The sequence below is a fragment of the Crocodylus porosus genome, unplaced genomic scaffold (assembly GCF_001723895.1).
Source record: "Crocodylus porosus isolate Cpor-Errol unplaced genomic scaffold, CroPor_comp1, whole genome shotgun sequence".
In the NCBI taxonomy this organism is placed as follows: Eukaryota; Metazoa; Chordata; order Crocodylia; family Crocodylidae; genus Crocodylus; species Crocodylus porosus.
In genome coordinates, this window is record NW_017728913.1 from 34399685 (window position 1) to 34422819 (window position 23135).

The following is a 23135-nucleotide window of genomic DNA, read 5'->3' on the forward strand; positions in this document are numbered from 1 at the left end:
GCATGTATTTTTGTGTTTGTAAGAAGTGCTTGTGCATTACGTCCTACCTCTGTTTAATTCTCTTCCAGGTTGTTAGATTATGTCATGTGTGAATACCGTAGTGAAGGATGGTGGACCCTCCTTACTTTCATCCTGACAACAGCTCTGAAATGTTCTTACCTTATGGCACAGTTAAAAGATTATATTACTTACTCTCTGGAGCTGTTGGGTAGAGGTATCCTTTAAACTGGTGATTCTCAAAGGGTGTGTCATGAGAATAACAGAAACACACTGCAAGATTTCCCTGTGTGAGGAGGTAAATACTAGGGAGTGCAAAGCAGGCCCTATTTGATTCAAATTTGGCCCGAAACAGGGACAGAATTTGTTGATTCAGATCACTGTCCCTGATTTCAATTCGGCCAAATGCGAATCTGAAGATTTAATGCTGAATCAGCGATTTGGACAAAAACACAGCTTTAAATGGTTTTTTTTTCTATATACCTCGAGGTACCACCGTGGCTTGTGAACGCTGCAATGCTGGGGCGGATGGAGCATCTCATAGGAGCATGGAGGGGGCCCCCCGACCTGCTCAGCGGCGAACTTGGAAATGGATCAGAACTACTTCTGGGTCCACTGGGGATCAGCCGCGGGAGTACCCCGAGTGCTCCCCAGACCCAGGAGGCATCAGCTTTCAGGCTGGGGGAGGGGGGTACAGGGAGGCCCCCAGCACACTCTCTGGCAGACCCAGAAGTGGACTGGAAGTGATTCTGGTCCACTTCTGGATCTGTTGCCAAGAGTGCTGAGGAGCCCCCCACATTCCTGTGGGATGCTCCATGCACCCCAGCACTGCAACATTCACAAGCTGCCTGCTACCTTGTGGTACGTAGAAAAAATATTTAAAGCTGTGCCTCTGTCTGAATCTCCAAATCGGTTTTGGAGGGTTCTGATTTGGAGAGATTAAAAGGTCCTCCATTTTGGTTCGGATTCAGAGATTCAGCCATCGAATCAGGCCGAATCTCTGCCGAATTGAATCGGGGACCAAAGTTTCATGTAGCCCTAGTAAATACTTGCCTACCCCAGCTACTCCTGCAGCTGCTCCTTTTGGGGACTGCTGCTGTTGCTGCTGGTGCTTCCACCCCCACCTCCCCCTTCCTCATTCCTAGTCAGCCCCTGTACTGACTCACATTCCTAGCAGCACACTTCACTATGAGTGGGCAGGTACACACAGATGGAGTTGCACTTTGCAGCCTAGATCATCCCCTCCAGTTCTCCCATGCTCCCAGTCCTGGCAGGAGGGGCCATGGAGATGATTTGCCAGTATGTGAGACCCTGTAGGAGCAGCCTTAACAGTGGGGGCTGCTCTTACCCCAAGGTACAGACCAGGGATGAGTAGGGCAGATGGTGGACAGAGCAAGACACCGCAATGTGAGGTCTTGTCCCTGCTGCTCCTGTGTGGCAGCTGCTACATCAGTGATTCATTTGTTTTAGTTTTTTTAAAGCCTCAAGGCCCCTCTCCATATTTTCCTTTTTTTTTCTGAATTTAGATCTTATCTCACTGACTTTTTTTTTACTGGGAGGCTGCAAAATTCAGAAAAGTTATGAAGGGGTTCCTTGAGGCAAAATGTTGAGAAACACCGGCATAGACTAAACCTTTGCTTAAAGAAATATGTTTTGGCTTTTTTTAACAGTGTTGGAATGATTTCTTTTGGCAGGGGAGTGGAATATGTTACATGCTTAGAAGTGTGTGTGGTACCATGAGCACACACCCTATCTTTTTGGGTGCAAGAGTGAGGTAGGTATGCCACTGATTTTGATCCAGAAAAAAGTATGCCCTGGGTATTAAAAGTTTGGGAAATGCTGCTTTAAATAGTGCATTTTAGTCATACAGTTGTGTAGTAGTTGAGATGCATCACTTTATATATTTTTAAGGTGATCTGTCAATCTGCACTCATTTAAATGTCCCACTGCAAGTAGGTGCAGTTCAGCACTTGCTTTGAAGCCAAATCATTTTATGCCAGGGCTGAACTTTTGGGTCTTTAGTTCTGTACATTGAAAGTAAAACTTACTGGGCTTTTTTTAGTTTAAAAGCATCACAAGTCAAGAACAAGCTGGTAGTAGAGGAGGTGCAATGAATATAACTCTCAATTTGCGACCAAAAGTTGCCAGGTTAAAATAATACAGTTGAAAGATGTTGACCACGTGGAAAAAAGTTTTGTAATGGAACAAGACTAAAGACAGACTACTTGCTTACGCATGCAGTACATTAATTTAGTCTGGACCACTTGCCCAGTCTATCCCCAGCTGCACTAAAACATGAGGATAGAGTACTCTTCAGAGGAGTAAATGATGCAAGCCTTCATTTAAAAAAAAATAAAACGTTTTTAACCAAAAACTGCATCCTTTGCTTTCAAGAAACTGTATTCTTCACAAGTAATCCAAACATTTTCCTTTTTGCTTGTTATTGTTAATAGAGCAGCAATATTTCCCCCACTCCCTTGATGCCCTTGCTTCCAAAGTACTATCCCTGATTACAGCAAGTGTTTTCAGTTCTTTGTTCTAATATGTCTATGCTTTTGCTGCTTTTATTAGCATGGTCTCACTAACTATTCCAAATCTTTTCTCCTGTATAAAGGGAGGACTCTTGCTCCTTTTTCTGTGTTTTGGTTTTTAGATGCCCTGTCCTGCGCTCTTTACGGTTAACCAGGTTTTATTGTAATATGTCAAACCACGCTGCTTGTCCTTATAAACAGAAATAACATGAAGCCTTTAGCAATGTTTACAAAACAAGGTGTAAGAGTCTGGCTCAAGATTATTTTGTCTTAGTTGTTGTCTTCACCTTGATTCATGTGTGAATAAAACAAAGGTCTTGGAGCAGAGAAAAAAGACTTCAAGAATTGATAGAATTGTTGTTTGCAGATACCAAAATGTTCATGTAATGTCTTTCATGCAAGTTCTAGGATTCTCAGGTTTGAAGTTCAAAGACTTAAGTTTTTATTTTTATTTTTTTAAAATTGGCATTATGAGGATGCTTTGCCTTTTTGTTTTGTGGTGTTTTTTGTTTTCCTTCATTCTGTTCGTTAGCATCTACTCTGAAAGAGGACCAGAAATCTAGGATAGAAAAGAATCTGATTAAAGTTTTAATGGTAAGTTGATTTAACATGTAATTTGCTTTAATTATTCTCAAAAGATATGTCAGTATCTGGCAAACATTTGTAATCTAATATTTGGGTACAGAATGAGAACCCGGATCCTGAACCTGATTGTGATGCTTCTGCTGTGAAAACGTCACAGAAACTGTGGGCTGACCGAGTTTCGTTGGCAGGCAGCAATATCTTTACAATAGAAGTACAGGATTTTGTACCATTTGGTAAGTAACAAATGTTGAAGTACAGCCATGTTCAGATAAATGTGCAAAAAACATTTTATTCCAATTTGCACCATCAGCAGTTCCCGAACTATGACAGATTGTGTACCACCAATTTAAAACCTTAAGTACCATCAGCAAGCTTTTGTCATTATAAAGTAATCACGATAACTATGTTAATGCGTACCACTGGTGGTACACGTACCACAGATTGGGAACCACTGACTTGTGCCAACAAATACACCAGCAGTGTAGGTGGCTTTAAGTGTAAGAAGATGGTTAGAAACGTTGAGCCATATTTTTCTCATACATTTTGGGAGCAGAAGAAATTTGATCAAAGAAACTTGAGAAAAATGTAGTCCTGAGAGCAGTAGAGGATTTGAAAAACAAGTCCCCTGAACTTCAGCTAAAGTTATACTAGGCCCAGTATGGGGGTAATTCAGTTCTGCACCGACTCTATATGTTACCTGCTTTGTAACCAGAATGGCACAGGAATGGGGAAGAAAGCTTTGTACTAACTGACCCTGATTTCCCACCCACTCATCTAGCCCATTACAGTGACGCATGTAGGTTGCACTGTGATCTGCAAACATAGTAAAAGTGTCCTAGCTTTCTGTTTGTCACTTTTCTCCTTCCCAGGAACCCCTGTAGGTCCACTTGCACAACCTTTTTATTAACTTGGTTTAATAATAATATTTTTTGGCCCTTAAAAGTTCCATCCACTTGTAAGCATATATGCAGATGTGCATGTGTATTTACACACATCTGTATACATGTATGTAGGATACAGCTGTATGTATCGATGTCATACATAGTGTTTAAAAAAGAGGGTGTTTATGATAGAATTCAGTCTTAGCAGGACAGTATTATTCATGTAACAGATCTTTTTCTCTTAAATTCTAGTACAATGCAAAGCAAAATTTCTTGCTCCAAGTTTTCACGTTGATGTCCCTGTTCAGTTTGATATATATTTGAAAGCCGATTGTCCTCATCCTGTCAGGTTTTCTAAGCTATGTGTCAGCTTCAATAACCAGGTAATCTTGTTTTCTTTGTTTGAGCTTTTGTTAGAGGACAGTTAGTTTCTCATAATAGCACTTACTGTAGTTTTGCAAGGTTCATGGCACTTCTCTTTTTGTGGCTTTAATATTGCAAAATAGCCACTCTGACACTTCAAACTGGAAAAGCTTTTCTTTCTGTTGGGTTTTTTTCCCTTCACTTTTCTCCTAGGAACTAGATTAACATCATGATAAATCTCCAATGTTTCTTTAATACAATTTTTTTTCTCTTGTAGAACTCTGAAAATGTCCTTCCTGAAATTAAACATTTTATATGAAACCCTAGAATGAGTGAGGGTTTTTATCTCTCTACTAAATTCACTAGGGCAGTTAAATTTTAATTAATAGCCCTATTTAGGGTAACAAGCTTCCTTATGAACATACATCTGATCAGTGACTATTCAGAAGGATGGGTTTAAGAATGTTTTGGCATAAGAGGATAGTTCTGTGCTAAGTAGTGAAGAGGTAACAGTAGTTCATATTTAGCATACATCATCAACATGCAGTACAATATCCTCCTTTTTAAAAAAAAATTATAAATGTTAAAATCTCAACTTCCTTTGTTTTCTTCACTTGCTTGTAGGAATATAATCAACACTGTGTGGTAGAAGAAGCATATCAGAAAAGTGATATTCTGGAACAGTCATCCCAGGGAACAATGTGTCTAGTTCCTGGTAAAACAAGGAAGTTCACTTTTATATTTGTTGCAAAAACTGAAGATGTGGGAAAGAAGGTTGAGGTTTGTTAATTAGTCTCACAATGTTGTTTGCTGTAATTTTATTTTCTTCTTACGTCAAAGCTGCTTTAGTTCTGTGCTAATTATTAATGTACCAGTCTTTCATCTATGGTTTCTATTAGTGCTTTTAAAGATAATTCCAAAATTGAAAGTAAAATTGCACTGTTGACTTCTGGTATTGAAAAGTTGAGGAGTTTTTTATATAAAACCTTTTTTTCTAAAACAAATCACAAACTCGGTGAGTTTCATGACATATACTTAAAAGTGAAAAATACAAATAACTTTATATCAGCATGTTGAACATCTGCATACCTAGTGACCTGGACAGCTACACTCCCAACAGCCTTTGTGGTTTGCTATGTGATATACATGAAATGTCTGTATATACGGCAAAATAACTGGAGTTTCATGTTGGCAGAGTGACCAGAAAAACCCCAGATATCTATAACATGCTTGAATGAATTCTTTTCAGATTACCTCTGTGGATTTGATCCTGGGTAGTGAGACTGGCCGATGTGTGATTTTGAATTGGAGGGGAGGCGGGGGAGATGCTGCTTCATCTCAAGAAGCCTTACAGGCAGCCCGCTCCTTCAAACGGCGACCTAAACTTCCAGATAACGAGGTTCATTGGGACAGCTTGACTATTCAGGCAAGCACCATGTAAGCAAAAACTAAAATGTGTGATGATGCAGTTCATTCATATCTTCCCTGTGTATTATATTTGTTGGGGTAAAACAAATAAGCTTAAAAATAATACAAGCAGACTAAAAGATCAAATGGCTCTTCAGGATTCCATTACTTTGTTTGTTGTTTATTGCCCTAAGTTGGTTATTTCTATATCTGTCAAAGAAATAAAGAGCTCTAATATGTTTTTCCAGATCTACAGGTTAACCTAACCCAAAGGCAAACCATACAAGCTTCAGTTTTGCTTTAAGCATCTCGCCCAAATGTGCAAACTTGCCTTGTTGGCGTAACCAAGGAAGAGTTATTTACAGCAATTTGAGTATGCAAAAATGGCCTGAAAAGCTGTATTGCCAAACATACTAATGCTAACTATAGATGCTTTCAGGGACATGATATATTCTTCATGACAACATATATGTTTGCTGTGGGCTTTTTGTTCATTTTGCTCACAAAATGTGAGCTCTCCACACTTGCTGAGCCTCCTGTTAATTCTAATGTGATTTGTTCCAGAATATTTGCATACTACTATTTTTTTAAGGCGTTTCAGATCCAGTTCCCTTGTCTTCCACCCTCAGAACTGTTTCAGCAATATGCAGCATTAGTCTCTTTAGTTAGGATTAAACTCTTTTTATCCAAAGAAATGTGCTGTAACTCAGCTTTCTTTTTTGTGTGATGCAAGGATAATTTCAAGAGTGCCAAACATTTCTGTTCAGCTCCGACATGAACCTCCTGCCCTGACTAATGAAATGTACTGTTTGATTGTGACAGTTCAGTCACATGAGAAAACGATTGCCAAAGATGTTAAGCTCACTGCAGGGCTGAAACCAGGTATGTTGCTTTTGTCAAGGTGGCACCTTTATTTCACCCTTAGGCACTGTATAAGTTAACTAAAACCCAGCCCCTGCTCCAGGCAGCAGCTTGCCGGTAATTCTAGGGTATAAAGAAAACATGATAGGTGAATTAAGAGCCAGGTAGGATTGGGGGTGAAAGGACCAGGTTACAGTGAAAACAAGTGGGTATGATGAAACTAATAACAGTCCCATTTGACTTGGTTTGGCAGCTTAAGTGCTGTAATATGGTGATGTTTTGTAGGCTTCCCAAAAAACCTGTTTCTAGGGAGGTTTTGAGGGAAGTGAAATCCTCTCCCCACTCTCACAAACTTGCCCCTCTCTACTTTTATATTGTATATTAGACTTTTCAAAATTATTCAAGTTTGTGTGAGACTGTGCGCAGAGAGCTTCAAATACAGAACTAGATGAGCATTTCATTTAAAAAAAAAAAAAAATGCTTTTGTGCATCTTCTGGGAAACCTGGGATCCAGTCCTGAACCATTTGAAATCAAGTAGCAGAACTGAAGTCTGTGTTCATTACAGGCCTGAAAAGGACAGTAGCAACAAATATATTTTGGGTTCAGTTAGTTTCACATGGGGCCCCTCTACGTCTTCAGGTGAAGATGTGATAGGCCCTGACGTGCACATCACACAATTGTGCCTCCTGCCATGCCACACGTATGGCAGGAGGCATGATTGTGGGATCCAGTATTAGATCCTATCATGCTTTATTGCCAGTTACAGGTGAAGCCTGGAAGATTGTCATCCCAGACTCCCCCTGCATCAGCAAGTAAATTTCTGTAGCTGACAGGACTCAACCTAAAGTTCTGTAGCTGTGGGACTCATCGTGGCCACAGCCCACGGCATTGGGATAGAGTCTTGCAGCTGTGGACTCTTGGTCCTGGTGGTTGTGGGGCCTCTTCAGCTGGGAGCCCAATAAGCAGATGGGGCTCCCAGCTGTAAAGGCAGACCCTGTTACACGTGCAAATTAAAGCTGGATAGCAGCCAGCTACAAAGCTTAGTACACATTTTCAAGACCTAATTTTTATAGCTGGTTAGACCTTTCAATGGTGAGAGAGAGGCTTTGCATGTGTAGCTGGTCTCAATTAATTGCTCAGTACCTGAAATGTGGTGAGGTGGCCATAGTTACTTGCTTGTTTGGGCTTTCTATTTTGGATATTCATTCTACCTGTTGGTACTAGTAGCTTCCAGAATGAACAATGGTAGTTCTGAAATATTTTTGCTTTCTGGTAATAACTCTGAAAATGCTTCTACCTGTAATTTTAATATAGTTTCATATAGAATTAGATGCACTGAAGTAAGGGTAGAGGCTTTATTGGGTTTTTGGAAGCTTTAGTCTTACAGTTATTCAATATTAAAATCAAGTTCCTCTTGACCTTTTAATCTTAACTTGTTATCTGACAACCTTCTGGGCTTGCTGATTTTGTGTTGTTTTTTTCTTTTAAAAAATAACAAAAGAGGAGCTGAAATTGATTCTTCTATCATTGAAAGGCTCTGTGGCCATGATGTTTTGACAAAACACAACGTCTAGGATTTTTCAGACTGTGGCATGATCTTTGTAAAGCCTTACCTCCAGCAGAGTATGCCTGAGTGACCGATTTTGATTCCCATGAGCTTTTACAATTATATGTTTACACGTGTTAAAGGAAGAATATGTTTTTTTTTGTTTTTTTTTTAATTATTTGAAACTGTTAGTTTTAATATTATTTTATTTTGCAGTAGACACTAAAGATGTTTATCTTGTTCATAGTAACATTTTCCTTAAGACTTGTGCATTTGCTTCTCCTCTCCATTGGCATTGGTTGCCAAACTATCAGTCTGTTTACAAAAAAAAAAAAATCTTCTGTGACACAATAATAGTTTGGATGTTTCAGGGTAGCATTTAGGGCCAGTTTCTGCTCTTCTGACTATTCTACATGAAATAGACCAGACAGAGTTAAAAAATGTTATAACAGATATAAGCCATATTATAATCCAAATTAATGAAAGCCAGTGTACTCTGGTTTGTTTTGCTTTCTTATTTGGTTGAAGTGTATTTCCAGTAGCAGTTATGATTCTTAATGTAGCTTTTTGTGATAAATACATAATAACTATTTACTAGTGGTAGGTAACATAAATGGTTAAAACAATAATTTGTGGGTGTAAAAGCATAATATTTTTATCATAGGGCAAGATGCCAATTTGACACAGAAAACCCATGTGACCCTTCATGGGACAGAGATGTGTGATGACTCCTACCCTGCATTACTTCCTGATATTCCAGTAGGAGATTTGCAGCCAGGAGAAAAGGTGATGCTCTTGACTGACTCCTTTGACTCAGATTAAGGAAATGTTTCTTAGTTAACCTGAAAATATGCATTAGCTGCTAGAAAGATATGCATATTGTATTCAGAAGGGCTTTAGATATGATGACCAGCATATGGATAGCTTTAAAGTAGTTAGTTTGCCTCGGGGCTGACTCTGTTGCTGTTTTATGTTTTAGTGTATTAGGGACTGGATCACAGCTCACAGGGTCTCAGCTGTGTGCTGGGAATTGGTAATACTGGCTCCTAGTTCCTATTAACTAAATTATTAACTAAGAAGGTTGGTCTCGGCTGGGAAGCATTTAACATAAATATACAATGAAATTGCTTTCACAGGGATAGGCTATGCTTCTGCCACCTTTTGTATGAAGCCCAGTACTGAATAGAGGGTAGTAAAGAGGTTTGATACTGTGATGTGAAGCTGAAAAGAAGGAAAAGTATATGAAGCGCTCTGCAAATTCCCCATTCTGAAAAAGGAGAATGAGTTTAGGGTATGTAAGTAAACTGGTTGTTGGTTGAGTTTGAGATGTCAAGTCTTATTTAGGAAATGGCAAATAGTTTGGAACCAGTGTGTAGCTTCTAAAAGTGAATAGTGGCTGCACTGGTACTTGTCAGCAGCCTGGGTGCTATATCTCTTAATGTGTGCTGACTTTTTGGAGGAAGTAAGGAAGGGAGGATTCCTGTTCTTGAAATAGACAGAGGTTAATAGCAGCCACTAAAAGTAATTGTCTTCCTACCTGACTTGTATACATAAGAGCAGTACAGTAAAACTCATGAATATTTGAACTAACAGCTGATAAATTGCAACTTTGTTGCATCAAATAACACCGTGTGATTGTTCCAATCTCTAGTACTGTAAGTAGTAGGTGAACAATAGTTAAGTGACCAATATTGTCTCTAACTTCATTCTTTTATTTTACAGCTTGAAAAAGAAGTGTACATTCGTTGTGGGACAGTTGGTACAAGGATGTTTCTTGTTTATGTCTCCTACTTAATCAATGCTGTTGTTGAAGAAAAAGAAATCATCTGCAAGTGTCACAGGGTAAGATGAATTAAGTGCAGCAGTTGCTTCCGATGGAGTCTTTGGATGGACCTCCCATTGCACATTTGTTCATTCTGAAATGTTTCTAAGAAATGTGGAATTCCTAGAATATGAGATCAGTGGTGAAAATGGTAGGATGGTATTAAATGAAGTTACCAAGTAGAGTAATTGGGTGACATGGTCATGCATTTTACACTTACTCATTTTTGTATTGGCATTAAATGTACAGAATATCCAGAGTGGAAGTGCAACACTTTGGGCTGTTAGATCTATATCAAAGAGAAACCCCGACTCAGGTTGCATTCTGTGACAGGATTACTTTCTGAATGGAAAGAAAGGTACACCATGCTCCTTTGACAAGTAATTCAAAACGCAAAACCAAAGGAGGTTACTTGGGGAATGATGTTGCTTTGTTGGCAGCTCCTGTTGAAAAAATGAAAGGCTCAAGGGACAAGGTTGAAGGAGAAGAGAGATGGAGAAAATGTAGGTGGACATGCAGTGAATGATATTTTTGAGGTGATGCTGTTTCTGGCAAGTGTAAGAATATAAATTTGTTTATGAACAACAAATATAGTACTGCAGCAGAAGAGGATTATATACTTGGAGTAATAGAATTCCATGTACTCAAGTTTGACAAATCTGGTGCTCTCACTGAACCTGTGGGGACACTGTCAAATCAATATCTACTTAATAGTAGATATTAACTTCAAATCCTGAGTTCCATATCTATTCCCTAACAGTGGAGCCAGAGTGCCAAAAACACCCCAATGCTGGCTGCATGTGCCTCTGCAGGCAGATAGTGGAGAATGGGGCCAGGGTTGCGCTGACCCAGCCCCTTCCCTGCCCTGTGACCTGAGGTGCACGTGCAGTCACCATTGACATGGAGCCAGTGCTGGGGCTCTGGAGCTTGGTGCAGATGTTTGCAGCGTGTCTGCTACCTGCTGCAGCTGCCCAGGTCGGCTGTGGTGGGTGGCCAGGAAGCTGCAAAAGCTTTGCGAGGCTCTGTGGCAGCAATGGGTGCATGTGTGCCTCTGGGCAGATGGCAGGGGAGGGGCCTGGGACAGTCCAACTGGCCCTCCTCCGCTGTCCACCAAGAGGTATGTGTGCAGCCATACCACCAAGGAACCCAACCAAGGGCTCTGGAGCCTGGTGCAACTGTTTCCAGCCTCTCAGCTGCCTGCCACAGCTGGCCTGAGCTATGGGCAGCTGGAGCAGGCTGCAAACAGCTGCAGCAGTCTCTGGAGTACTGGTACCGGCTCAGTGATGGCAGTAGTTGCACATGCACTACTGGGCAGACAGTGGGGAAGGGACTGGGGTTGCGCTGCTCTGGGTCCCTCCCATGCTGTCTGCACAGACGCGTGCAGTTGCTGCCACTTCCACGGAGCCCAGCCAGGGCTCCAGAGCCCAGTGCAGCTGTTTGCAGCCTCCTGGCTGCAGCAGCCTTGGGCTCTGGGCAGCTGTTGCCAGCCACAGAGCCCAGGCTGCCTGCAGCAGGACTTGGATGAATAACTTCATAAACCTATGTAAAAAAGGAAAATGTTGATTACTCTGGTTGCCAGTATTGATGGTTGATGGAGTTTTTTTGTTTTTAAATGTTTGTTATGGAGGGGAGGGGTTGAGAGGAACAGTAGCCTGGGAAAGCTTGGTGATTATCACTGAAATTTGAGACCCAGTAGCAGCAACTATTTTATGTATAATCTAATGTCAGTATCCAGACCTGAAATTGAATCATGTCACTCTTTTTCTCTCTATTCAGGATGAAACAGTAACTATAGAAACTGTGTTTCCATTTGATGTTGCGGTCAAATATGTCTCTACAAAGGTATGTTCCTGAAATTTTTGTTGAATTTCTGTGATTTTTTTTTTTTTTTCAGCCTCAAAGTAGACAGATGTGACCAACACCTTCTTTGTGTTGTCTTTTTAACAGTTTGAACACTTAGACAGAGTTTTTGCAGACATACCCTTTTTACTAATGACAGACATCCTGAGTGCTTCACCTTGGCCTCTCACTATTGTCAATAGCCAGCTACAGCTTTCAGCTTCCATGATACCAGTGGATCAACTGGAATCTTATGTGGAGAATGGTAAGAGTTTAGATTGTTCTTGTTTCATAAGAAGAATTATTTTTGCATGGGTTACAGATTCAAAAGAATTTCTATATAATACTGTATAGTAGTACTATATACTGTACAGGATAGTACTGTATTCACTTTTTTACTTGACAGACTTCTAATTAATTTGTCAACACTATCAAAAATAATACTGTCACTCATAGCTAAGGTTGCAAGAGAGAGGGAGGAAAAAAAAGTTGAAACGGAAAAATTTCATCTGTACCTCCTTGAGTTATGCTTGGGTACCGGCATACCTTGGAGATATTGCGGGTTCGGTTCCAGACCACCGCAATAAAGCGAGTATCGCAATAAAGCGAGTCACACGAATTTTTTGGTTCCCCAGTGCATATAAGAGTTATGTTTACACTATACCATAGTCTATTAAGTGTGCAATAGCATTATGTCTAAAAAAAACATGTACACATCTTAATTAAAAAATACTTTATTGCTAAAAAATGTGAAGTGAGCAAATGCTGTTGGAAAAATGGCGCCGATAGACTCGCTCGAGGCAGGGTTGCCACAAACCTTCAATTTTGTAAAAAACCACAATATCTGTGAAGCGCAATAAAACGAGGTATGCCTGTATTTGAGAAGGAAAAAAATGCAAGATCTAATTTAGGCAGTGGATGATCTCATTTTACATAAAGACCATTGTACAGAAAACAAGTTAGAAATGACCCACCAACGAGCTAAGCATATTTGTTTACACTGCTTTCAGGAAGTGGCTGTTAACTTTTCTCCCAGACGGTAACAATTGCAAATTGCATTTGAAAACAAGTTTTTGGTACAGTAGTTAATTTCTTTACCTTATTTTAAGTACCATTATGCTGTTTGAAAGGGGGATCTTGGGATCCCTTATGAGCACAGATCCTGGTTTTCTGTGACTTCAAAAAAACACAGATTCTCTGATTGATTTTTTTTTTTTTTTAAAAACCACCAAATCCATGGTTAAAATTAAATGCCTCCCACAGCCCTGCTGGAGGGGGGGCCCCAGCTGCCAGGGCTGTAGGGCCAGGAATCTAGGCTCACAGCTTCCTGCCTCCAGTGGAAAGCAGCAGCTACTGCAGCAGGAGCACAAGCCAGCTCCCCCTCTGCTGTAGGCTCAGGCAGGGCTGGTACCTGGAGGTAGCATGCACTCCTCGAGGGCAGGGGGGACCTGTGCCCCCCAGATCTATGTGGGGGTGGGGGCAGGGCAGGTGTGTGCTGTGGACTCGTGCTCCCCCCTCCCCCAGGCCCTCTAGAGCACAGCATGTGCAACCCAGCACAGCAGCGCACAGGGGGCACGCACACAAAAGCTGCAAGCCACTGTGAGCTCAGCACTGCCCGTGAGGTGGGGGCAGCAGCGAGGGGCACAACCCTGTGCTGCCCCCATACGCACAGCAAATGTGGCCAGGGCAGCATGAAGCTTGCAGCAGCAAGCAGCTTTCCTGCATGGCCCCTCTTGTGGCCTGCCGCGCCAGTTGTGCACACTGCACTCCAGAAAGCCTGGGGGTGGGTAGCAGGGCAGGGAGCACAGTATTTGTGACCCAGGGTTTGCAGCCCCCCAGTCACTCCGGCTGGGAAGGGGGGGCGGTGTTTGCAGCCTCCCTGCTCCCAGCCGGAGTGCCCAGCTGGCTGCAAACTCCCCCTCCTGGCCAAAGAGTGCCCAAGCTGGTTGAGGGAATGGGGGCGGGGAGCAGTTTGCAGATGGCCAGGCACTCCAGCTCAGAGCGGGGAGGCTGCAAACTCACCTCCCTCTCCTCCCAGCTGGAGTGCCTGGCCAGCTGCAAGCCTCCCTGCTCCCTTATCCCCCAGCCCTGCCCTGCAACCCCCAACCCCCTCTTACCTCTAGCAAGAAGAGTGAGCCTGAAGCAGCCTCCGGTAAGTGCAAGCATCAGGCCCTGCCCTGCCCTTCCCCCTCTCCCTTCCCCTCCAGGCAGGGTTGGAGATTTCCCTGCCCCTTTTGCAAACAGCTCTTGCAGGCTGAGACTCAGCCAGCCTGCAGAGCTCTTTCAAAAGGGGGAAATCTGCAGGTTTCTCTTCTTAAAAAGAAAATCCGTGTTTTCTGTGATTTTAAAAAATGGGAAATCTGTGGTTTTCTCTGTTTTTTCCATGGGAAATGGGAAAACCCAGATCCCTGCTTATGAGGAAATATGAGGCAGTTTATGGCTCCATATAGTGATGTCCTCGACTCTCTTGGATTTGATCCAGTTTCTTTTGGGTTAAATCCAGTAAAATTGCAACAGTGTTTTGCTCTTGATTTTAAGGAGACACAAAAATTTACTATAATCTCTGGCTTTAAATGTGTCACACCAGCTAGGGCAGGAGTTGACAGCCATTTGTTGGCAGAAGTTGGACTTGTGAATTTCTGCCTTGTCTTCCCCTGCCGCCCAGTGATCAGCTGCTTGCCCTCCCCCTCACTGTAGATACCTGACCCCTCTACAGTGAGGAAAGCACAGATGCAGCACAGGAGCAAGCTCTGTAGTGGAGGGGAGCTCTTTGGAGGGGTGGGTAGAATGGCATAGCTCACGGGTTGTCAACCAGGGGTACGTGTACCCCCAGGGGTACTTGAGAAGGCCCTAGTGGGTACTCATGGGCGGGCAGGGACAGAGTGCTGTCAAACACCATCCCACTCCGGCACTGCCTGCCTGGCCGGATGCAGGGGCAGGTGATGGTTGCATGCGGCAGCTGCTGCCACTCTGCATCTGGCTGCTGGGGGTACACTGACCCAAAAAGTTTGAAAACCCTTGGCATAGCTTCCTATCACCAGTTCCACCATGTTGGATGAGACCTTTGCAGGCTGGATTGGACCATTTCCTGGGCTATAGGTTGCCAACCTGTGACCTAGAGTGCAAATTAAGGAAATTTAACTTAAAAAATAACCTAAATTATCACCCAGAAAGTCCAAAAAGACACACCTGCAACACTTACTTTCTTACCTGTGTCATTTTAATAAACAAAACCACTTGGATATCCATGTGAAATACCCAAGAGCACAGTACTCTACCAAGCCTTTTATAAGAAAACACATTTGATCATGTTGACTTCAATGTATTACCTATGCCTTTTTGAAATGCGAGTACTTAACCACTCTAGAGGCAAGATCTAAAATGTATACTAGTCTGTGCACATAATAGCAAACAAAGCTGAAGAGTGAATTTGCAGACTAGCCTAGGAAGAAAAATTGTGTATATATATCCTGGTCTGAGCTAATACTCACTTTTTTTACTAGTAAAGTGTAAAGATATTTTATCTAGTACTTTTTCCTCATCCTTCTGAGGCTGAGTAAGCACAATATAGGGAAGCTGGTTAAAAATACTGTTACAAAACAATTTTGTTGAAAAGTAATAATTCAACAGAATCAAAAGGTTCTGTGGGAGCATGTTAATTCTATTAAAACTTTAGTGGAGACCAGGCAGGCTGGTTGACTGTGTGTGAGTTGGTGCCAGCCTGTCTTCCAGCCACATGGCTGCTGAGTGGGCTGTCTAGGTCTCTTGATTTTTCTGCTGTCTACTTGGCCAGGCTTCCCTTGTCACTAACTGTATATGACATTCCTAGGTGTTCTCTAGGCTGAGTTTCTGTGATCAAACAAGATTTGAGTACATTTAGTCCAGTGTAGCTGTGGAACACTGGTTTGTCCAGACTGCCTGCCCTCTCCAGCTACAAGGCTCCCACTTGAGTCAGCATTTTTTGACCCTCAGGCAAACCAATGTCTAGGGCAGTCTGAGACAATATTGTCTAGCTCTTTGTTTTTACTACCTGCTAGTCTAACTGGGACTTATTTCAATATGTCGTATTTTTTATGTATTTCATTCAACTCCTCTTGCTTGATATTCTAGTGAAACAAACTGTTTTGTTTTGGAAACTTTTACATTTCCAGCTTGGCTTTTGTTTGGAAAATTTCTGTGGAAAATCTTGAAATTTGTACTTGTTGTCCCACAACAAAGTGAAAACAAGCTTTGAATTCTTGTGCCACAACAAATCTCAATCTGTTTTACTGTGCTTATTTACCCCTCTGCATGTAACCTGAAATTGGAGATTGCTTTATCCTGGGTATTAGAGAACCCATAGTTCTTTTCAGAAGGATAGATGCTAACTACCAGGGTAAACATATTCATCGCAATCCCCATTTCCTTAGTTGTTGATGCCTCTCAAAGTTTAATGTTCTGTACACGTACAAGGATTCTTCAGGCTGAATATATTGTGTAAGTTCTGGGTATTTGGAATGTGTTGGGCTTTTGTATTTGGCCTGGTTTCTGCATGACTTTTATAATTTATACCCTATAGCTTTTAAAATTAAACAAAATATTGCTGATTAGTTGTTTTACAGACAGGTGAGAGTGCTAGTGAATGCTTTTGCCTTCGTTGCCCTCCCATTACTGACAGTCAAGGTGGAGTCGCTACTGGGCGTTACATTATCTCTTGGAAGAGGTAACTTATCCCTTGGCTTTTTTTTTTAGAAGTAGTCTGTCTGGGCTCTTCACTCTTCAAATGATAAGCATGGCAAACCCTGCTTGGGTAAATGCATTAAGAACCCATTTTATCAGCATGAACACTTTTAAAAATGGTTCCAACTGAAATAGCTGTATGTGAATTTTATTACCTTTCCATCAGTTTGATCTATGCCAAATAGCTGGTGGGGGTGGGGGGAAGAGAAGCAAGGAAGTATCTTCATTGGATGGGGGGGGGCTCAAACTCTTAAAAACCTGTTCACATATAGTAAAACTTTTTAAATGGTCAAATTGAACAACAAAACAAACTTCTTATTTCTTTTCTTGATTCATGGCTTTGTGTCCAGATTTGTAATTAAATATTAAAATGAAACAGATAAATATATGTTTGTGTTGTGAACCCTTTTTGGTATTAGAAAAACTTCAACCAAAATAAATTTTGGAACATTGCCTGTCATCACCTAGCATAGTGATTATAATTCCCAAATTAATTGCACGTCTTTTATTAAGCTAACTTTCAACTACTGGACTTTTTTGCACTGCTAGGATTGCTGCAAGCATTGCTTTTTTTAGTTTGCTGCTTGATTCACTTTTCTGTTGACTTAATGACTCAGTCAAAAATCCAAATGCAGTCCAAATATTTAATATTTCTTTTCATAGGAGTTCAGCTGCAGAAAGTGTACCTGTTGTTAGCACTGTGATCACTCTGCCACATGTGATTGTAGAGAGCATTCCACTCCATGTCAATGCAGGTAATGTTAATACATGCTTGAAATATTTTGGTGACAATTTCTGCTCTGGGCATGCATAGAGCGCCCCTGTGAAGTCTGTAGAAGCCCCCAAAATTTTGCTTTTATAATACATGCATCCTTACCTCCCACCCCTTTTTATTACTGAAGACTGTAGGGTGACTATATCTTCTTTTTTTTCTTGGGGGGTAGAAGTAGAAATGTGTGTGTAGGTTCCCCTCACTTCATTTTCCACGCCCCGCCCCCCCCGGCCCCGCAAGTGGCAGTAAAGCTTTATAGTTCCTGTGCCTGAGGTTTTCTAATTTTCTGTAGTGTAAAACAGGAAGGCACTGTTGGATGCTTTCTGAGGCCAGTGAGGGTAACTCCACATTGTCATGGTGGTTTAGGAGAGGCTCTTCCCACTCCAGTGCAGAGTAGGAGTGGGAACAGTTGGATGATCAGTTCTTTCTACTGTAACAAAGAATATTGGAGGAATCACAAAGGCACGGATCTCTCTGGGTGTTTGCTGAACTGGTTCCTCTATATTCCTGTTACAAAATGTTCTTGCATACACTCATCCTCAACAGCTTCTTAAGGAAAAGGAGGCTAAAAAGAGCAGCTGATTACAACTGAACCCTTGCCATTCCAGTGTTGCAGTTGTACAAAAATAACACTGGAGGGAAAAGTCTGGTTCATGTTTCATAAACCATGCAGTTACCTACCTCTTACGTTTATTCTAATCTGTGCTGGTATGTTATCTCTTCCATTCAGTTTAGAGCAGATCAGTCATACCATGATAGATAGAACTATCCTTGTGATTACTACAGTAATCTGGTAAAGATTCACTTTATACAATGTTTTTTTTTAATGACAAAGCTGTCTGAAATCATTTTAGTTACATGGGTATTCCTTTCTGTTTTAAAATGTATATATTTTTATGATCTATGCTGTTGCACTAGGTACCAGGTATGCTTTTCTGGAGTTTTTTGATCAGATGTCACAAATCAAAGGATGTATCGATCTCTCTTATGCCTCTTCAGATCTGTCTAATGCCTTTGAGCAAAACGACTTTTTATGAGAAGCTGATGGATCTGTTTGTCTATGGGGTCATTTGTTTTGTCTCCAAAGATCTGCCTTCATTTGGACGAGTCAGAGAATCCTTACCAATCAGATATCACTTGCAAAACAAGACCAGTTTGGTCCAGGATGTGGAAGTATCAGTGGAACCCAGTGATGCCTTCATGTTCTCTGGTTTAAAACAGGTACAAAATCTCATCATCCTCACTCCTGTTTGTTTAACCTAATGACACTGAGGACTTGCATGGCTGTTCTTGCAGACTTCAATATGCATTTTTTAAAAAAAGAAACACTGAATACTATATATAATGTAATATACCTATGAATAATATTCATAAAACCCAAATATATCTTTTAAAATACTGACAAGTCTGTAAAGCATCTCATCTCCAACCAGGGTGAGGTTTATGAATTTTCTACTTCTCACATTTTTACTACCTTGTATTTCAGATGTTACCCTGTAGCATGTGAGCTTAGTATAGAGTCTACTATAAACTGATCAAGTCACCCTCAAGTTGCTTATCTTAGGAGAAATATATCTGGAGAAATAGGAGAAATTATATCTGGAAGAGAACCCACACCCACACTTTTTTTTTTTTTTCCTTTTAAATGTAAGAAGGACTGAAAATAAATCTCATCAGGCATCTGTTATCATATAATGCATGTTGTTGAAAAAAGAAAGAATTATACTTTGTAAAGTGTTTCAGACACATTGAGTAGAGGAGGAAAGTAGTTGTAAACACTATTCCTAACTTTATACTATAAACTGTAAAGATTGAGTAATATGTCTTACAGTCCTTCTTTCTGGGGCTGTTTGATTTTTAGATACGATTGCGAATCCTCCCGGGTACACGGCAGGAAATGTTATATAACTTCTACCCTCTTATGGCTGGGTATCAACAATTACCATCGCTCAGTATCAACTTGCTGCGGTTCCCAAGTTTCACCAATCAGTTGCTCAGACGATTCATACCAACGCACATTTTTGTAAAGGTAAAGTTCTGAGGGAGACTTTTTGGCTGCTTGTTGTTGAATAAATTATTGGGATTTGCCTTGCTTTTGAAGATTTCTGCTCTACCTGTACTCTGTGCTGTTAACTTGCTTAGACAGTTAAGTATAAGCAGAATTGAAATGTTTTGCAAAACTGTAGTATATAGGCAAATTACTGCATATACCTAGAGGCCCATTGGCAGTCTGCTCTTGCAGTACATATTGTAGCAGTGGGAACTATATTGGCAACTGTATGTTGAAATCAGGCTATAGCAATAAACACTGTCCTTCTAGTCTCAGCTAGAATTGAAGTTCCTTCTATATTTTATCTTGGTGGTTAAAGTATTTACCAGTTTCAAGAATGATATCAATACAATGATACTATTAGGTGACCGTTAACAAATGAAAGTAAGAATTGATTGCATACAGTGAAATGGGATTTTCAGTATGCGATTAGGTATTGGGTTGAGAGAAATCCTAGCATCCACATAACACTAAATGACTTTTTTAAATCTGGAAATCTTCAGTGTAAATAACATATGACATTAGTATGACTTCTGTAATATTCTCCAATATTATGTAGACTTTGTGACTGGTGACTTTGCTTTTTCATGGCCTTCTGCATACTCTCTGGCCCTTGCCTATTTGTTTTAAAGCAGTTCACCCAGAACACTACTCTTTCAACTTGCCCTGTTGCTTTTTAATCCAGAGTATTGTTAACCTTTTCAATCTGAGCTTAAGCAGAGAATGAGCAGCCTGAAAGAGTTCATTTGTGTGTTTTGAGAGGCTTGTTCTAACATCTATAATCCTTTGTTCCTTGCAAACGGGTTTTGCATTTTTCTGTTTTATTGCAGCTAAGAGCTGGGTGGAATCTATTTTTCATAGGTGCTGTCAATCAATCTCTCCTATATCAGTCGCCAAGACTTGCTGCTAGGTCAGCACAAAGGTCTGCTTCCCTCAGGCATGGAGCTAGCATTTGCAAGAGAACCTCTTTGGGATTTTATTTTTTGTCTCTCCTCTTTAGCTTCATCAGAACCCCAAGGTTCTTTGTTAAACAATCTGGTGCAGTTGCATTTCTTTTCTAAAATATTCCTTTTCCTATAGAATTCCATTTGAAAGTCCACCTGGAACCTTCCAGGACTGTTCATATTTCATGCACTGAATCTTCATATCGATTTTAATGTTTTTTATATTGCAGCAGTACTCAGCGAGCTTTAATTGGGTACAGGCTCGCGTTGAGAGCTATTCAGACATGTGAATGAGGCCCATGCCTTTGGAATTTAGTGGACAGTCACAAGGATTAGAGGCCCCCTCTTAAGCATTTACTCTTATGGCTTGGGGTTTGAACGTAAATGTTGTGTTGCCATTTGAATTGCTCTGAAGGTAGGAAGGGTCTGATCTTACTGGTATATAGTGTAGCATCTTGTTTGTTTGTGGACATTTGCTAGATGAATTCTGTAACGGTATTTAACTTGATTTGTTTACAAAATTTCACATTTTTTCCTTTTAAAGCCACAAGGTCGACAAGGAGATGATGCCTCAATTGCAGCTGCTTAGCTGAAGACATGGACATATGCACTTAAATGGGACGTTGCACAGAATGTATAAAACTGCTTTTTGAAACATAGCTTTGATCAAACCGTATACAAATTACAACTTTATTTTTAAGTTACAACTATAACTATCAGTGGAACTAATGTTTAAAACATTTAGTCTTTCATGGACTTCCTTTAATGAATAAATATATGGAAAGAGTCAGTGCTCTATTTAACAAGAACCTGCTTTCTTTTGAAGTTAACTTTTATGAATGTCAAACGCTCTTTAAAGTATTATTTAATATCACTGTAAAATGTCTTGAGAATGCAAATGAGAAGTGCAAGTTCATGTGACCAAAAAAAAAAGAAAGAGAAGAAACAACATTTTCTTCACTAATGATGGCTCAAGGTGCAATGTCCATGCTATTTTTTGGGAATTACAGCATTGAAAGTAGTGATTTATTACTGAAGCTTATTTTGTGCCATTTAAAACTGGAGGGCAGAACTGGGTGTTCAGTAAGCTGGACTATCTATTCTACCATGGTTAACTACTACAGGCAAATCTCTTGGCATTGGGTGACTTATGGCTTAAGCAGAATTACTAATTTAAAAGGCCCTGTTTCTACCAGGTAAGCCACAGTTTATAATTTTTACTCTGCAGAGATCAGTAAAATGTGAGGCTTCTATGAATAGCCTCATTTAATTACAGCTGGATAGTCCAGTTCTAACCTGATGTGGTTTGAGTTACTTAAAATGCACAGCTTCCAGGTTAAAGAGCTATTTTGGCAGTTTCTGCTAGATGAGTGCAGAGCTAGACATTCTGGTGTTGTACAGCTTAAACTGGTATTTAAAATGTTCACAGTAAATCATGTAAATAAAAATGGCATTGTGAAAATTTCCATTAACTTTCTAAATAATTAAACAACTAAATTTTGATCTCCTGGAAAATCTTATTTATTGTATAAGTGAAATCCTATTAAACTATTTGCTGTAACTGAAATATTTCTGAAACAGAAATGAATGTGTCCCTCTCTTAATTCCGTTGATCTGTCTGTTGTTTAATGGCTAAGTGTGGTCCATTGGTTTGGCAGATAGATATTCTGAGCTTGATGTTTTTCTTTGTCATTTAAAAAATATATATATTTCTGCCAGTGCCTCGAATACCTTAGGCAAGAACTACAGTAAAGCCAGTAAGTGGCTTGGGTTTTGTTCTTGTTTTGTTTTTTGTATGTGTTTCTCTGAAAGGCCTGGGGAGTCTAGTCCCAAGTAGCTGCTTTATAATCTCAGTTGGAGGCTTTCAACCACCTATTGCTTACAACTGAATATGGTCTTTCTGTGTGTGCCCATGCAGCAGTATTGGAGGGAAGTTTAAGTATTGGGATGGAAAAAAAAAAAACAAGCTGAAAAGCCTATATTTCCTTTACCTGTCCTCAGCTGTGTTTTCTCCTGTGTCAGATTGAGTTAAGACACCTGCTTGGATGACTGGTCTCCTCCTTTGCTTTCAGAAGTGAAAAGATCAGCATGTTTATTCAAACAGTTTTAAAATCTATTTATCCCCACAGATGTTTGTTTTTGGTTTTCAGCAAAACATTGTTTAAATGGCATCTTATACTGAAAGTAGCTTTGGCACCTTGCTGCTGCTGCTACTTAAAAAATAAAATTAAAAAAAAAAAAATTCTATACAGATGTAAAATGGAAAGCTAAGTCTCTCCCAGGACTCCTCCTTTTGAAAAGATTGTGTGCACACATTCCCCCCGCCCCCCCATGTACCACATTCAGTTCCAACAGGATAAAATGTTTCGAAGGCAGGAGTTTTTTTTTTTCCCCCTAATAATAATTTTAAGATATATTTTATATAAAATAAGTAAGGTAGTAACAATCTATTGAAGAACAAGGGTAAAACTTACCACAGACATTTGCACTGCTTCACTTCTATTAATTTACCAACCAGAAATTTAAACTTGCATCAGTTGGAAAAGCTATCCAAGAACTTTTGCCATGGGTTGTATCTTTATTCTGTTCCTCACTTTCTACCTTTTTAAATGGCATACTTGCAGCTCAAGAACTGGGCATACTGGCCAGCAGGAACGGCCCCAGTTGGATTGCAAGGGGAGGGTTGTCTGTGCTCCTGGTGTGTTCTTCCCCTCCCCACTTACACACACCTTTTATAGCTATATAAGTGGAGGAGGTAGGGTGATTGAGGGTGAGGGGGCAGATCTCCACAGGAGGCTCATAGAAAGCCCTTTCACT

General features: G+C 40.5%; 1 protein-coding gene across 1 annotated transcript in view; it reads left to right on the forward strand.

The window, feature by feature from the left end:
* TRAPPC11 (trafficking protein particle complex 11) overlaps nucleotides 1-22019 on the forward strand; it is a 41224-nt gene extending 19205 nt beyond the window's left edge. The window contains exons 15-30 of the mRNA XM_019534666.1: nucleotides 69-214; nucleotides 3061-3122; nucleotides 3214-3346; nucleotides 4247-4377; nucleotides 4982-5137; nucleotides 5607-5794; nucleotides 6498-6646; nucleotides 8837-8958; nucleotides 9895-10014; nucleotides 11771-11836; nucleotides 11942-12098; nucleotides 16424-16535; nucleotides 17216-17307; nucleotides 18412-18545; nucleotides 19186-19353; nucleotides 20863-22019. Coding sequence (XP_019390211.1) covers nucleotides 69-214; nucleotides 3061-3122; nucleotides 3214-3346; nucleotides 4247-4377; nucleotides 4982-5137; nucleotides 5607-5794; nucleotides 6498-6646; nucleotides 8837-8958; nucleotides 9895-10014; nucleotides 11771-11836; nucleotides 11942-12098; nucleotides 16424-16535; nucleotides 17216-17307; nucleotides 18412-18545; nucleotides 19186-19353; nucleotides 20863-20907 — 1981 coding nt within the window. The 3' untranslated portion in view covers nucleotides 20908-22019. The remainder of the gene's footprint in view (nucleotides 1-68; nucleotides 215-3060; nucleotides 3123-3213; nucleotides 3347-4246; nucleotides 4378-4981; nucleotides 5138-5606; nucleotides 5795-6497; nucleotides 6647-8836; nucleotides 8959-9894; nucleotides 10015-11770; nucleotides 11837-11941; nucleotides 12099-16423; nucleotides 16536-17215; nucleotides 17308-18411; nucleotides 18546-19185; nucleotides 19354-20862) is intronic.
* Nucleotides 22020-23135: the final 1116 nt, after the last annotated feature.